General features: G+C 39.7%; 1 protein-coding gene across 1 annotated transcript in view; it reads right to left on the bottom strand.

The window, feature by feature from the left end:
- Positions 1–2,714: 2,714 nt before the first annotated feature.
- The window catches only part of LOC127583642 (coatomer subunit delta), a 33,549-nt gene continuing 18,664 nt past the window's right edge, over positions 2,715–17,599 (bottom strand). Inside the window, exons 4-10 of the mRNA XM_052039832.1 lie at positions 14,780–14,982; positions 12,698–12,856; positions 8,313–8,478; positions 6,533–6,680; positions 5,028–5,136; positions 4,292–4,496; positions 2,715–3,359 (exon numbers count right to left, since the gene is read on the bottom strand). Of these exons, the coding sequence (XP_051895792.1) occupies positions 3,270–3,359; positions 4,292–4,496; positions 5,028–5,136; positions 6,533–6,680; positions 8,313–8,478; positions 12,698–12,856; positions 14,780–14,982 (1,080 nt within the window). The 3' untranslated portion in view covers positions 2,715–3,269. The remainder of the gene's footprint in view (positions 3,360–4,291; positions 4,497–5,027; positions 5,137–6,532; positions 6,681–8,312; positions 8,479–12,697; positions 12,857–14,779; positions 14,983–17,599) is intronic.

Below are 17,599 nucleotides of genomic sequence, written 5' to 3'. Positions count from 1 at the left end.
TTGTACAACACTAGTTAAACCACAACTCAAGTACAGCACCTAGTTCTGTTCACCACATTACAAAGAGGGGGCTTCTCTGGAAAGGATGCCAATGAGACTTGAGGATGTTGCCAGGGCAGGAAAAATTCATGAACAAAGACTGGATAGGATGGGATTTCCTTTGGAACAGAGGCAGGTGGGGATCTTTATTAAAACCTGCCATAACATGGGGAGGGACCAGTATTCTCTCTAATGCTCTGTGCAATGTTTGTCTTTCTACCAATGTGGTTACTGACCAAATTATCTGATTGTTTATAACACTCCGGGTTGTGAGAACTTGCCTTCCTACATCAGCCAGTATTATTCAAACATTGCCCTGAGAAACTTAAAATGTACATCATTGAAAAATACAAAGCCAGTGTATCCAAGTTCTTGAATTACACTTTGCTTTCCTGACATCTAAAAATGGCTTACATTTTGATAATCAAATCCTTCAGTAGATAGGTTTTGGAGTTGAATTGCAGTCAATATTATAACACAGTGTTATTTTCTGCATTTGTTCTTCACCCAACATTTTTATTAAAATGTGTCTGTGAAACCTTGCCTTATGTCAATTTGTGTACCTCAATATGAATAAAAATGCTTGGAACAGCAAGTCAGTCACGTGTGAAGAGCCAATACTTCAGGTACCCGTCCCTAGTCAGAGCTGAACAAACAAACAAGAATTGAACACAGGAGGGAAACAAGCAAGTATCAGCTCTCTGAAGTACCTTCAACGGTACCTGCAGAAAGAAACAAATTTACAAGCACATCAGGTCAATGATATTTCACCATATGTCAAGAGACGAACAGCTTTAAAGCAACTGCAGCGCTGGGGGAGAAAAATAAAATTCATGATCTATTATATAGGTGGAGCTCAGCAAGAACCAAGAAGGTGCAAAGAAAATTGATTAAGTACAGAAAGCACTGGATCTAGAAGACACAAGGTTCTAATCAAATAAGGCACACTATACTTAAATTTGCTTTCCAAGTGCTCTTTTAAACACTGCCAACATATTATATCAGCTCATTTCCATGCATAGAACACAGATTTCTTTCCTCTCCTGTAAATTGACAGTACTTGGAGCCATGGGGACAGTCCATCCAGGATGTTAGCTATTCAGAATATTAACAGAGAATCATGTTTCAGGCCAATAAATTCTCAGAACCATTAAATGCAATTATTCTAATTTTAAAACTTCTGCAAGGAGTATTGAAACTCAGGTGCATGGCTTAAATCTGACAAGTTTCCTCTCATGATAGTTAGCAGTACTTACTAGTCATAAAAGTCCTTCTGGAAACTTGCAAAATCTGAATGACACCCTATAAAATTCCCCTGGGTACAATTTAAAATGCAGGTAAATCCCACAGCCCTTCATGTCCTGAAGGGGTCTAAATATGCACAAGAGCCTCAAGTGATGAAGGAAACCAAATGTCAAAGAGATGATTGGGAAGGTCCAGGTAATACTGAATGCTTACGTTAAATGCCCAACTCTGCAACATTTTGGCATCAAGATTGACAGTTGTTATACAATTCAAAGAATACTTGTGGATTTTGACTTGCTGCCAAAATACTGATTCAATGGAATGTGATTATCTAAACATTCTATGAATTGTGTGGGAAAAATGCTTGACCAAACCTAGTTTAACAAAAGGATGAAATTAAGGAAAGCTAATCCATGCAGTCAGTCAGTCAGTCTTTTTTTGGACAGACCTTTCAATTTTTTCATCTTGCCTTACCTTAAAGTCTGTAGTCCTTTAGTTCATTTCTTCCCCCCTTCCACCCCACCCCATAACTTTTGGCTTAGAGCTGTTGAGGGGATATTCCAGAAGCCTGTTTCCAGTACAACAATGCACTACAAGATGGTACAGCAGCTGTTGTTCCAGTTGTTTTGCTCAGTTCTTTCTCACCACCACCCCCCCCCCATACTTTCTACAGGTTGGTACACTACTGCTTCTCAGGATCACTTGGAATGACTCCAGTCAAGAAATAACTTGTTTAATTTGGATATTAATGTTGTTGGCAAGAACAGAATTTAATATCCATTACTAATCCCTCTTGAACCAAATGGCTTATGGAGGACAATTAGTAGCCAATCACCTTGCTGTGAGTACAGAGTCACAGACTTACCCAGACTTGGTAAAATCAGATTTCCTTCTCCAAAGTGAACCAGTGGATTTTATTTGCCAGTCTGGTAGTTTCATAATTCTGGAGTAAAAAGTAATGAAAATTTAAACTCCCTGGCTGTCACAACATTGACCAGATCATGTCCAATTCACCCCCACCACCTACTGCACCCCAGTTTAGAGGCAATTTTCAGGTATGCGCACTACACCTAATCACACTTCCCTCCATCCTCAAGCAGGCACGGTAGTGTAGGGGTTAGGGTAACGTCATTACAGCGCCAGCAACCCGGGTTCAATTCCTACTGTTGTCTGTAAGGAGTTTGTAGGTTCTCCCCGTGTCTGTGTGGGTTTCCTCCCACATTCCAAAGACGTATGGGTTAGGAAGCTGTGAGCATGCTATGTTGGCGCCGGACGCATGGCGACACTTGCGGCTGCCCCCAGAACACTCTACGTAAAAGATGCATTTCACTGTGTTTCGATGTACATGTGACTAATAAAGATATCTTATGAATATTTCAGTTATAGTTACGACTAGCCCTGTGTCCACAGAGAAACAAAGCGACATCACATTGTTTTACAATATACTTTTAATCATCTTAAAGATTACATTTTTTTTTAAGTCTTTTTACATTGGAATGTTGTCATATTCCCTCATACATTTTACAGGGTTACAAAATTTGTTTCGATCATTTTTTCATCCAAATCAAGGAACAAAAAGGAAAAGGAAAAAAAATTCACTTCACCTTAGAAACTAATTCAACAAAAAAAGGCCTAAAATGATAATTACAGCCAACGAGGCAATACAATAGGGAATAAAGGGTGCTGTGGTTGACATACAAGATGCTGTAGATGCTACCAAATGTCATTCCTCCCACCCCCTCCTTCCAAAACAAAGACGTATTTACTTGTTGGTTAATTAAAGTATTAATATCAAACTCCTTTTGTGATCTGAGAATAGTCAGCATGTTTGGACAACAGATAATAAACCACATTGCTGTTAAAGCAGTCAGAAACTTTCCCCTATACACTGTGCAATTTTATTTTTGAAGTTTATGGTCTCGTTCTTGTATGCAGCTCAGTGATATCTGCTCTCGTGTTCTCTGGATGTTTCTTGCGTGTTGATTTTACAGTATTTCATATCTGTCAACCAAAAACATGGTTTCCAGGGAGAACCTCACTGGACTGTTGCTGTCAACATGATTTATTCCGCTCACCTGTGGATGAAGAGGATAAAAACTTTCATTTCCAATATTGCACTACTTTTCGCCAAAACACAGTAGACACGTGCCCATCAGATGGCTTCTGGTTACTTCAGCTATGGCTCTTTAACTTCAGTGCCTAAGCAGCAAATCTCAACACAGGTAGCAAGGACAATCACCGTTACCCACACACAAAAGGGCACCACTGGTTAGTAACACCAAGTGAAAATAGCAGGTTTTACACTTGCTCAGATAACTTTTATTGGGGAGAGTTCAATTTATTCCTTAGATTCCAGAAATGGACACTAATCTTAAACTTGCAACGTTACACTGAATCTTTGGTTTTACGGTCATGTTGTTGCAGCAGCAGCATAAGGCTCAATTTAATGCTTCCTAAATATCAGCTGCATGAGATGTAGGCGTCACTGGCATAGGCAGCATTTATTGCCCATTCCCATGTGCTGGGTCAGACTGTATTTGAGCCTATCATGTTACTGTGGGACCGAAGTCATGAAGGGTGACGGGACAAGGATGGTTAACTTCTTCCTCTAAAAGTTAGTGAACTCGGTGGGGTTTTGCAATAATCATCATCACCACTGAGATAATTTAAACTCCCCAGCTACTTTGGCGATATTTGAAATTGCTTCTCTGGGTTACGAGCCCAAATGCCTGGGCTGCTGGTCTAATAAACTTAACCATGCATAAGAAATCCAGAATATACAGTAGCATTATCTTTACATGTACTTGATCAATACATGTTGAGAATTAGGAAAATTGCCCGATTTATATTAATCTTTTTGAAGGTCCAATAGCTTCTCCACTAAACCTAATCAGTTGAATTCTAAAAACTCCTTCAGCACAAATTCTACACAACTTATGTTCTATACAAGACATACCCAAAGAAGTCTTCCCGAATTGGTAAGGCATTTTAATATCAGAGTTCGTACCTGTATATTGCAGTAGTTCTTTTTGGACACAAAGGACACATGGATTGGGAAGAAATCATTGGGCTGTCCTGCAAAACTGAACTCCATGCTGCCAGATTTGTTTTTGGCATCGATGACTGGCAGGCACCACTCGAGTATGTTTTTCCGGCTGTCATGGCGATACTCGCCTTCCAGTTCGCTAATTAACAGAGTTCCAGGACCAGCCCTAGGTACAACAGAAGTGAACTTTCAGTGGAGTGGGACTAGGGAAACAGTTATTTCACTTATACTGTTGCTTGAATGTCAGGGATACCTTCACTGTAACATCAATAACATTAACAAAACAACTTAAATAATAAGATGGAAAACTAAGATATTGCAAATTGGAAAGACAGTGCTGACACATTCAGCAGGTAATGAAGCATCTGGGAAGAGAATTTCCAGTTCAAGACAAAAGGTCATCAGCATGAAAAATTACCTCGTTCATTCTCCGCCAAATATACTGCCTCACCCGCTGAGTGTTTGCAGTTTTTCCAATACGGAGGCACCAAAATGTACAGTCACCACTAGCCATCTGACTGGTTTGAAGTTTAGAAAGCATTACAAAATATCTTCACCTTCTCTAAAATGTCCTAAAACCAGACAACGCACTTTCATTGGTGAAACTGAAGTAACAGGAATGCTGTTTCTTGAGGTATCACCAGGAGAACAATCAGAAGAAACAAAAAAGATATTTGCAGTCACACAAAAAACTTACGGAAGTGGAATGGCGATGACCACATCATTTAGTTCCAGACTGCTCTCCTGCAACTCATACTCAATATTTACATCACAGCCGGTAGCACTCTCTGAAGGCCAACAGTTAACTAATTCAGAAAGAGAAAGCAATGAAAATACCTTGAAGACAATGGCAATCCCTTAACTTTTTGAACATGCCTTTCAAAACAATGCTGAAACAGAAGCTGTCCAAGCCTGTCCACCCAATTGGGTCAATTAATTCTTCAGAGCATTTATAGAAAACAAGTAGATCTGAATCATCACCTCCATTGAAAGTGTACCTTTACTGTTGTACTGATTAGTCAATAATCAGAAAACCAACATTGATTAAACCCTGAGAAGTGAACAATTTGGGATCACTTTTCATTTTTTGGGATAGTATTTCATTAAGTGTCTGAAATAAAACAGGACTCAGAGCCAAAGAAGTGATATTAAAAGAATACCAGAAACAGGTTTAAAGAGGACTGTAAAAGGGCAGGTGGATATCAAGTGGGATTTAGGCAACTAAGTGCATAATTAAAGTGGAATTATTGGATGATTGAGAATGTAAGTGAGATTCATGAAGTCAGTCAGAGATTTGGTGATTGCTGGAACTGCAAGGAAATGTTGCATTGTCTTTTGTCTCAATTTATGCATTTAGGGACCAATATTTTCTTCTCAAATCTGATACAATAAAACTTTTAAAATTTAATTGTTAGATTTTGTTTTCTCTCCTGCAAATAAATATGTTGATTATAACTTCTTCTAAACATGTAAAAATAGTAAATTGCATGTTTGGATAAAGTAAAATTAGTTTTCACTATTCCTGGGCAAGTTATAACAAACTGCCAGAAACTGCACAGGTTTCTACACTTAACACTTGTTGATGGATTTATTATTATCGCAATTTTGTATCAAGAGGCAAAAGAAAAGGCTACCAGTTTTTAGCAATTTGTAGTAAATCACACTACAGGGCCCTCTTTGGGTTACCCAAGGGTTCTGTTCCTGGGAACTGTCTGTAAGCTGATTTCTCCCAAAGGCAGAAACGTCCATTTGCTATAGTAACTCGCAATATATTGTTAAAATTGTATGGGAGTATGTGTGTAAAATTGGACTTCCATAAGTCAGGTCATTCCGAACCTGGGCAGCCCCTGTAGTTATAAATCAGCCACTGGAAGACTAAGTGACCTCTTCAAATTCTGCTTCCCAGAACAATAGTGTTTAGTTTACCTCATGATAACTTGCATTTATATAGCATCTTAAATACAGAATATCTTAGGTACTCTCAAACACAATTTGACACCTTGGCACAAAAGGAGGAATAAGGCTAGGTGAATAGAAGCTCTATCAAAAAGTGAGATGCCAGAGGGGAGAAGTATGGAACCAAAGGAATTCTACAGTTAAAAGGCAAAAAGATGATAATTTCTGGAAATGCTTAGAACATTTTCTTCTGCTAGATAGGAAGGTGCCCATGCAGTCATTGCTATTACAGACTTCAAAACTTACTGGCGAGGGGAATAAAGGCATCATCAGTAGTTTGCAATCTCCACTTCAGGACGCCAACATCATTATTCAGAGGGAACGATTTCTCAGGGTTCTTTAAACCAATCAACGATTCTGTAGTGAAAAGCTTCTTATCCACATTTGGATGAGTCTGGATGTGAAAAAAAAGAGCTGAAAACCAAATATCCTGACCATAATGCAATTTGGCATTCTGGTAAAGGATCGCTCAACCAGGAGTCAGGGAGAAGAATGTTTAATACAGGCCCAGAAAATCCAGTCTATTCACTACCTTGTGTCATGTTTGCTCTTTTGCATCAGAACCAATTTCAAAAAAAGATGCTATCGCCCTTTTTGAAAAACATTTGACACCTCTACCCTGCAAACAAACATCCTGCTTCCAACTTCTCTTTCCAAAGCCTCAAGTCTTTGCTCATCATTCCCAACTTTCCAGCAGTTCCATAACCAAATTTCTCCTAATCGTGTTTCTTCTTCAACCAGTATGGAAAAAAAATCTTATAAATTCATTAGCAACATTGTGCAAGTCTGGCAGAGGTAAAATATCCCCCCACACCTGCCCATAGCTGCTGCTGTGGCTTACCACGTGTTCCTCCACTGCTGCATTACTGACCAGCCAAATGGAATGGCTTGGTTCTATTCTCAACTACCCAGTTGTAGCCAGAAAGATCACCTACATTGGAAATACCAGATACAGTTGGAGCTATGAATCCTAGGCTCCCACTTCTCAACAACATGCCACGTTGTGAAGCCTTCAATCAACACAGCTTCAGTTTCCACATGTACCCTTATGCAACCATCCCTCTTCATCCTTACACAAGCTCCAAACTGCCAGTCCTCTTGTCTGACATCTCATTCTGACCAAAGGATTTTCCATGTGACTAAAAGATTCTTCATGCAACTAAATTTGGGAAGATCAAACCCAAAGTCCTGAGGTCATTTCAGAAAACTATTCCCTGGATATATATTTTGTCCCCAATAAACCAATGCCCTTTTGCCACTGTCTGATTGAGAGTGAAGAAAATTGCTTGCAAACTTGCTGATGTTTCTGACTCAAAGGTGAGCTTCAACAACTTATCTGCTCCATAATTTTCTATTCCTACCCCTACCAGTTTACTTGACTTTGCTCTTTTCCTCTGTTCATCTGCTACTCGTCCTCACGCATACTAAGATTCAACAATCCCAACACTCTCAATCTGCTGTCCTCAAACATGACTTCTGTCATTCGAAATAGTGCCATCCATGCCCTAATTTCCATTTCTATCTAACCACCAGGTCTGTGCTCTTAAACCTACCATGGCTCCCAGCAACAACCCAACTTTAAAAATTTGCATCATAATTTTCAAATCCCTCCATTTCAACCAATCTCCTCTAGTCCTCCAATCTCAAGAATTGCCTGCAATCCGATTTTGGTCTTGAGCCCAGAGTAATTTTAATTGCTCTGTTGTGTGTGACTGTGCCCTCAGCTGCAAAGGCCCCAAGCCCTGGAGTTCTTCCCCCTTTAACCTGGTTGCCTCTGTGCCACAAAGACACTGATTAAGATCTACCCCAGACTAAAATGTAGAGTATCAACACATCCTTTTAAGCTTGATGCCAAATTGCTTGTCCAAATGTAAGATTGTGATATACAAATATGAAAAGCAGCTACTTTGGATGACTTAACAGTTAACTCCATAAGGGATCAAATGACAGTCAAACTGACCTGGACACCAACCCTATAGCCACAAATGATTAAAAGATGCTTTGTCATATATATTATTACTTTTACCTGTAGCTGAATTCCTTTTTTATCGTCATTCTCCACTTGAAGGCGAATTCTTCCCTGCTTTTCATCAGTAACTCGCAGCATGATCATACCATGTACCTCCATGTTTTGCAAGCCACCATCCCGGCCACAAACCAATGATATCTTCTCTTCAATCTTCAGATGTACACTGTATAGGTTGCAAGAAAAATACACCAGTTATGAAGATCTTATACTGTTATGATGGTAACTTCAGTTATGATTAGAGAAGACTAATTTACAGCATTAGAGGCAAAAAAAAACTTACCTTTATGTAGCATCTCAGCACAAACTAAATGTAACCGAAGTATAGAAAATAGTGGTGATCCTGGAATTCTTGACCCTAGATTACTGTGGATTTTCTTCCTTAACCGTGACTTTCCTTCTATCATAGTGACCATATTCATCTCCTATACCTCTGCTCGCAACAGAGCAAGAACAGAATGCTCCTGGTTCTCACCTTCCACCCCACCTGCCTCTGCATTCAACAGATCATCCTTAACAATTTTTGCCAGCTCTAACAAGATTCAACGAAACACTTATTTCCCTCCTTTCAAAAGGGTCACTTCTTTCACAACTCCAATCCTAGCATCCATTCCACATCTATGACACTTTCCCAAGCAACTACAGTTGTCTTTTCACCTTTTCTTTTCCCACTGTACAGGGAGCCAAACAATCTTTCCAGGAGAAACAGCAATTCACTTGCACTTCTTCCAATCTAGTGTACTGCTTTCGGTGTTTATAATGTGATCTCCATTTTACTGGAGAAAGCAATACAGATGGGCTGATCACCTTGTGGAGCACCTACATTCAGTCTGAAGGAGTGACCCAAGCTTCCAGTTGCCTACCACTTTAATTGACCATCCAACTCTAATCCAGCCATAACTTTCTGCACTGTCACAAGAGGCCCAACGCAAGCTTGATGAACAGCACCTCATCATCCATTGGACAAATTCCAAACTATCAAATTCTCCAACTATTCATTGAAGCTTGAGCTGTTGTCAACACCCTTTTTTTGCACTACCTGATGCTTGTCATTGTATTTATTGTTGCATTTACTATTACCATGCATATTGTTTACTTTGTGAGCTTTATGTGAACAAGGAATTTCCTTGTACTCTGGTGTATATGACAAAGAAAAAAAAACTCTTTCTGCCTGTATCAGGACCAGTTATTCCTGCCAGTCAACATTTTGGCTCAGTTTTTCATTTTTTATTAGCATAGACCAGCCCACTAGGTATGTCCCACAGCCTTGCAATTAAGAACACATTATACAGTGGAAGAAGCATGCTGCTTCTAACTGGTACATTTGGTCTCACCCTACCAGTGATATCCCTTTTACTCTACCCATCTCCCTCACCTTCTGTTACTGAAAAACTTATTTCCTCTTTCCCACTTCTTGCAAAGAATCTGGGATCTGAAATGTTAAATACTTCTCTTTTCACAGATGCTGCACGACATGCTGAGTTGTCTCCTGCATTTTCTGTTTTTATTACTGTGGATGCTCAGTTACTAGCCAAAAAAAAATCACTTTCTTGAAAGAGACTCCAGAGATGTGGCAATCAAGTGATAAAGATGGACAAGGTAGAGGATCTCCAGTGAACTTACAGAACAACAGTTAAGGCTTGAGTGGCCATTTGACTAATTCTAGTTTCAATTTCAGGACCTATTTCACATTCACAGTCAATTTCCACACAGGAAGAATCCACATGTAGGAAATGCAAGTGATAGATTATTAGTTGGTTTTGGTTGGAGGAATACATATTCATAGACAGAATTTTCCACTCTTTATTAATCATACAGGCTGAATCTATGCTCAGCAAAAACATTATTGACACATGACAGATCAAACAATAGTCTTGCAATATAGCACTGGATGGAGTATTCAAAGTTGGGCTTGAACTCAGTCTTTTAACTTGCTTCATTCTGTTGGTGAGATTCTCTTCTGATACAAGAGCCATATTTGAATTTTTAGCAAAATGACAACTGTTTGCGCACACAAGATGAAGGCTCAAATTCCATGACCCAATGAGACAGGACAGGTACGGTGGAGACACAAGAGACTGCAAATGCTGGAATCTGGAGCAACAAACAACCTGCTGGAGGAACTCAGCAAGTCAAGTAGCATTTGAGGGAGGAAAGGAATTGTCAATGTTTCAGGTTGAAACCCTACATCAGGACAGAGACCAGAGAGGGGAGATGACTAGTACAAAAAAAAGGGGAGTGGTGAGACAGGAGTCCGAGGTGATTGGTGGACTGAGGGGTGAAAGGTGACAGGCAGTTTATGCCAGGTAGGGAGGGGAGCAGGGTAGAGTTGGGAGACAGCAGCAAGTGAATGCTAGATGGATGCAGACAGAGAAAAATAATGAAAGCAGATGGAGCAAGGTGGGGAGCTACCGGTGCTGGAACCTGATGAGTAAGGAAGGTGGTAATGGGAACCATTAGGGGAGAAATGAAGAGCAGATAAAACTGGTTGTGGAAGGGGGCCAAAAATAGGTGATGGGAGTAAATGAGGAAGGGAACAAAAATGGGAGGACCAGGGGTGGATCAGAAGGAGTGAGAGAGGGGAAGAAAAGGAGATAAGGGTTACACGAATATGGAAAATTCAGATGTTCACATCATTGGGTTGTAGACTACCCAGATGGTAGACAAGGTGTTGTTCTTTTAAAATATAGGTGCTTATCCTATTCCAGCTACCAACAGTTTGCTAACATTCCTTAAGGTAGGTGTATGGAAAAACAAATGGATAAAGCACAAAACTCCAATAGCATAATCATCAAGCAACAGGGCCTTCAAATAAGGGGAAAAAAGGAACCTTACCGTAACATCATTACCATTTAAACAAATTGCAGAAAACAAGTGACATGATACAAAAAGTTCATATATATTGAAATGTGTATTGGTAGCAACCAAATGACTTACTAAAAACTTTTTGATCATCAGGCAAAGAAACTAGTGCTAGGAACCCAAAGCATTAGATCCATTCTGTGTTGACAGTAAACAATGCCAACTAAGCTGACAGAGTGGAGTATCATCCATTCAATTTATTATTGGAGGCTTTGCTCTTGCAACAAGTTGATAAGGCTGCACAAATCATATTGAAATGCAGAGGAGGCACACAGATTTATCCTCCAGGGTGCTACGTACTTGGTTTCAAAACTCTGCAACCTCAAATCCATTTAAACCCACTTGGCTAATATACTGCTGCAATAATCTGCTGGAAACTGTGCCTTATCAGGTACAAAGATAACAGAGGGGGATTTTAAGGTAGTATTTAATGACTTCAAAGCATTTCCTCTATTCAGCATAATGAAACCTAATCTGTAGCATTCTACAGAAAACAGCTTTGAGAATACCATGATCAGTCATGCAAGCAATGCATGTAAGCCACAGCAACAAGGCCTTTTTGATCTCTGTGCTCAAGGACATCAGTGCTTGGCAAGCTGTCTTTTCATTTGGCACCTGTGATGCAGCAACGACAGAGATGGAAACAGCTATATTGCTTGATAAAGTGGCAAAAGTAGATCCAGAATTTCAGTCCTATGTCATTATTAGATGCAAATAAAGTTAGTCCTGCTTGACTCCCTTTGCACATCAAGCTCCCCTTTAGCATAACAGCGAAGAGAGCCAACAAATCATGACCAACTCAGAATAACTGAAAATGTATAACCAATCCTGGTATCTTACTCTCAAAACTAATAAGAATCACCTTCTCAGGCACTCTCCCTGAAGATGACCAACTTCTGCTCTGGTTTTGTGGGTTACAAGGTGACTAATGCCATAGATGGAGCAGGTGGTAGCGAGGTGGTTTGCACCTTCCATCACTTAGTCATAGAATAATACATCATGGAAACAGAACCTTCAGCCCCACTCGTCCATACCAACCATTGTGCCCACCAAGCTAGTCCTATTTGCCCACATTTGGCCAATACCCCTCTAAACCCTTACTGAAGGATGTAGTCAATGACTTTAAATGTTAAAAAACAAGCCAGGTATAGTGCTGCTTCTTGCCTTTCTCTTAGAGTTGGTGCATGAAGGGCATATCCACTATCCATTTAATGCACAGAGTCCAGGAAAAGCTCTTCAGCCACTGACTTAGCGACAAGCATGGGTGGCAATGACTTTACTTGCAGCAGTCAACAGGGAAACACTTCTGCAGTTACCACAGTCAGGATTGTCTTTCTTGAAAACGGTCATGATTAAAGTATCTGAGGTGCCCTGGAATAACATCTCTTCCCAGATGTGGATGATGAGATTGTGTGTGATTGATAAGAGCAGCTTGACAGTGACAAGAAACTGTATTTATTAAAATGCATCACCTGTGGAGGTAAAAAAAAATCACAATTGGATAAACAAAGACCAAAACCCACCTTTCTACATTAATGGGAGGTGACAGCACTTTAGCCGCTTCTGACGAACGTTTTGTTGAGGAACTGATTTGTTCTCCTTCTAATTTCAGCTTATCTACGAAATTCTCCACATCTTTTCCTTTTGCTCCAAGTTTTAAGGCTTTGCTTGGACCAGAAGGTCTGAGGAAACAAATGGAGATGCATACATTTTAGAGTTGGAGAATTAAACCCTGGATTTAACAATGAACTCAATCAGCTTACCACATGACATGCCAATACTTTCATATTTTCCTATTAATTCTACCAGTTTTCCCAAACAACAGAACATGTTAACTTTTATAATAATGCAGTACTTTCCCCAAAAGTTTGCTTGGTTCAGTACAAAACTATACAGCTGTACCAATGTATATCTGTAAACATTTTAGTCTACTATGCACACAGTGACACCACAATCAAGCCAAAGTAAGCAGAAGCAATCTGAATAATGAAAACAAAAAGGGCCTTCAACTCAATAGGCTACCGTGTACTGGGTGTTGCAGGAAGGGCCCCCTTCCCATGCATTACTGAGAGCAATTGAAGCACACCGTACCTGATTATATATAAACCAGCTTCACACGCAAGACCTGCTGCATCAGCCCTTAATCCACAAGAGAACACAAGTGATAATGGGTTTAAAATGGCACAGGTTTGATCCATAGTATATAATCACAACTAACATTTTTTCTACAAACTGAAACAGGCCAAGGAATGAAACAGGCTACCCCACAATAATAAATTTAACAGCATCTCAGCTGGCAGGCAAGGAAAGCTGCAGAGACAAAACACCATTATCTCTTTACTCAAGTGATTTCAGACACATTCAATTAAGTGTCAGTCACAGACACTTTAAAATATTTTGTTTTTAAAAACCACTGTTGCCAATGTGCCTGCAGTCACAGACCAGAATTTCAAGATACATTTGCTTGACCTATAGGTTTATGAACAACAGTTCACAAATAACTCAAAGTTAAATCTCTTAAAGTCAAAGGAATTGAACAGAAAGGAAATAGAGGTAAAATAGTCCTTAACCTGATGACGCACATGCCATGGGAGATCATTGCTACATCAGTGCCAATTACGTACCTACTCACAATTTGACTTCTCAATAAATTAGAAATGAGGAAGACAAATCAACCACTAAAAGCAGCCCTGCTAAGCAAAAGCTAAAAATATAAGCAAAACCTAAATAGGTAACCATCACTATTCAAGCAAACATACCAGAGCATCGAAACACGCACACCCTAAATATCAAATGCAAATCATGTGCAAGTACATTAATTACCTGTAAACCGATGGGATGAGGGAAGAAGAAATAAGGTATGCATTTCTGCATCAGACTTAAAAAATTTAAAGTAGTAAAATAAATGACTCTGCTTTCGTCATTAGAAATCACTACATGGTGACAGTGACAATGACAATTGTTTAATGTCAAAAATTGGAATGTCAGAATTTTGTTAACCCTGAAGACCTACAGCCTTTATCTGACTCTTCACACCATCAATTATGGAAAGTGAAACTAAAGGGTAGTGTGGTTGAAATGTTTTAGCATTCCGTTTAACAGTCAAAATGCCCATCTGGCAGAGGCCACTTCTGTTCTAAATCCTAACGTTTGAAATTAACACAAACGGAATCATCTTTCAAGTTACCACCTTACGGTATAATCAAAATGGAACTTCTATCGTTCAAGTCTCCTGTTACTTCAAGATTTTTGAAGCCCAAGCCTGGCACACTTCTCCAGTGTTTCCATTCTATCTTGGAGCAGCAGATAGGCATGAAAATAGCAAACTAATTTATTATAAAATTAGTGGTCACTATCACCATCATTGAAATTAAAAATTGCAATTAATAAATCAAAAGTGCACAATGCATGACTTAAGTATAGAAGCACACACCAATGATGGTGCGAGTACCCTCATACTCTCACATATTACTGATACAAAAAAAAGCAAGAATCAGTCACGTCCATGCAACAGACTCATGACAGACATTCTTAAAATACAATCAGCTTCTTAATGGAAAGGAAGTTTTCTGTAATAGTAGACCACATGAACACCAGAAACCCACCTCATTACTGTTGGTGTCACCTTTGGTTTCTCTGGTTCAATGATGGTGTCTGTTATCATGGAAGCCGCAGAGCTGCTCGAGATTCCTCCACTGCCAAACCCAAAGCTAGAAGTTTTCTTGCCTTGTCTCTCTGCATCTCTGCGAGCTTGCTGTAATTCCTTTGCCTTTCGGCGCATCTCTGCTTTTGCTTCACGTTCTTGTGTCTTAAAAGGAAGTGGGGGAGAAAACAATTAACAGCCCATTTTTGAAAGGTTTGAGAAGGCTACAAAGAATATGACCATAAATATGGATTTCATTTTTAAATATGGTGTTCAGAATGTAGTTCTTCTGACAAGGGTACTCTCAGTGCCATTGGCAAGAGTGTTCCAGGATTTAGACCCAGTAATGATTAAGGACATTGACAATTCCAAGTCAGGATGGTATGCCACTTGGTGGCAAACTTACAGGCGAAGGTGTTAACAATTCCCTTGTCCTTTTTGGTGGTAGTGGCTGCAGGTTTGATAGGTACTGTCAGATTAACCTACACAAGTAACTGCAGTTCATTTTGTACAGGGTACACACTGCAGCCATGGTATGCACGTGGTACAGGGAATAAAAGTTCAAAATGGTGGAAGAACTACCAATCAAATGAGTATTATGTCCTCTAGGGTGCCAAGTTTCTTGGGTCATTGTTGAGTGGTATTCATCTAGGCAAACAGAATAATCATAGGCTTGTACAACACAGAAATGGAGCCTTTTGTCCACCATATCCATGCCAACCTTCTTACATGGGAGATCTTTCTCATGGGAAAAAGATTTTGACTACATACCGCATCTATGCCTTTCATTATCTTATATACTTCTATCAGGTCACCCCTCAGTGTCCTTTGCTCCAGGGAAAAGCCCAGCCTATCCAACCTCTCCCCATAACTGAAGTCTTCCAATCCAAGCAACATCCTGGTGAACCTTCTCTGCACTCTCTCATCCTTCCTAATGTTTTCTTTTGAGGTCACAAGAAAGAAATTTCGTGACGTGCCCTGTTGATGGTAGTAAGGCTTTAGGGTGTCAGAAGAATAGAGACTTGCTGCAGCATTCCCAACCTCAAGCCTATCTTGCAGCCACATTAATGTACGTGGCTGGTCCAGTAGAGTTTCTGGTCAATACCGAGCCTCAGGATGCTGCTGGTGGGGAAACTGCAGAAGGTAATGTCATTGAATATCAAGGTGAGGTGGCTACACTTTCACTTGCTGGAGATGGTCATTGCATAGCATTTGCGTGTTGCGAATGTTACTTGTCACTTAACAACCTATGCCCGAGTTAAGACTCGTTGCTTTCAGAGGTCGATTGCTTCATTTGCTGAGTTGCACAATGTCCAATTGTTTGCAATCAGTGAGCACTTGCAATCATTGAATATCCTGATTTCTGATCTTATGATGGAATGAAAATCGAAGTAGTAGCTGGACATGATTGGGCAAAAGGTCAAAGCCCTGTTGAACTCCCACAGTGACGTCCCAGGGATGGAATGAATAACCCCAACAAACGCCACCATTCTTTGTGCAAGGTACGACTCCAACCAACTACTAGAATGCTGTTATCTCCTTGATGCCCATTGACTTCAGTTTAGGTCACCTGGAAGTCACACTTGTCAAATACTGTCATGATGTGGAGGGCACTCACCCTCACCCCGAATTCAACTTTTTTTCGTCTCTGTTTGGACTAAGACTATGATGAATCTGAACCAAGTAGCCCTGGCAAAAAGCAAAGTGATCATTGATAAGCAGATAATTGATGAATAAATGCTACTTGGATTACAGTATTGATGATACCTTCCACCACTTTGCTGACAATTGAGCCTAGATTGAATGAGTGGTAATTAGCTGGATTGGGTCTGCCCTGCTCTTTATGAACAGGATCTATCAAAGCAATTTTGCACGATTGGGTAGATTCTAGTATTGTAACTGTACTAGAATAGCTTGGCTAGAGGTGCATCTAGTTCTGGAGCAGAATCAGAATTATTATCACTGATATATTACATGAAATTTGTTGTTTTGCAGTAGCAGTACAATGCAAAGACAAATCTATAAATTACAACAATAAAGAAATAACAAGGTAGGGTTCATGGGCATGGATCTTCAGTGCTATCACTGCAATGTTGCCTGGGCCCACAATCTTTTTGCTGCATTTAGTGCTCTCTGCCATTTCTTAATATTTGTGACTATGGGGATCCCAGGAGAAAGTTAGGTAATTCTTTATTACGGCCGAGGCAGGTTCAGTAACATCGTACCACATCAGTGACCATGATCTCCATTCCTTTGTTGTTAATGAGCAAGAATTTTACACTCCCTACCATCACTAACTAGAGACCACTAGATTCTCAGGATGAGGAAGCCAAGTGGCCTTTCCAGCAACATTTAGCATCCAAGGAAAAAATACAACAGTCAGCTGGGTTCACACTCAATCAATGTGTATAGATTGCCTTAACCCAATTGTAAATTTTACAGAGAAAAATGTGGATGAAATTCAGCTCTTCAAATCTGCTGGATTTTAAAGGGTACAAGAAGCAAAACACCACTAAGTAACCAACTAATAACTCCTTCCAGATTTTATACTAAATAATATTTCGATGTTATCTCACAAAATGAGACGTCCAAGGCCTCAATTTACATATATAGAGATCTTCCTTTACATAGTATGAAACACTAAAAGTACATTTTTAATAGCTTGTTCCATTGAAACACAAGTGTTACATAGGTTTTGAAAAGGACCATTTCCAGTAACCAAAATAATTTCAAAGCTAGTGCCACACTTCTTGTTCAATTCGTTTTACCACTGACAAACACA

This window comes from Pristis pectinata, chromosome 27 (assembly GCF_009764475.1).
Source record: "Pristis pectinata isolate sPriPec2 chromosome 27, sPriPec2.1.pri, whole genome shotgun sequence".
Classification (NCBI taxonomy): Eukaryota; Metazoa; Chordata; class Chondrichthyes; order Rhinopristiformes; family Pristidae; genus Pristis; species Pristis pectinata.
Note: the sequence above shows the minus strand (reverse complement) of the source record. Positions and strands in the feature narration are given on the sequence as shown.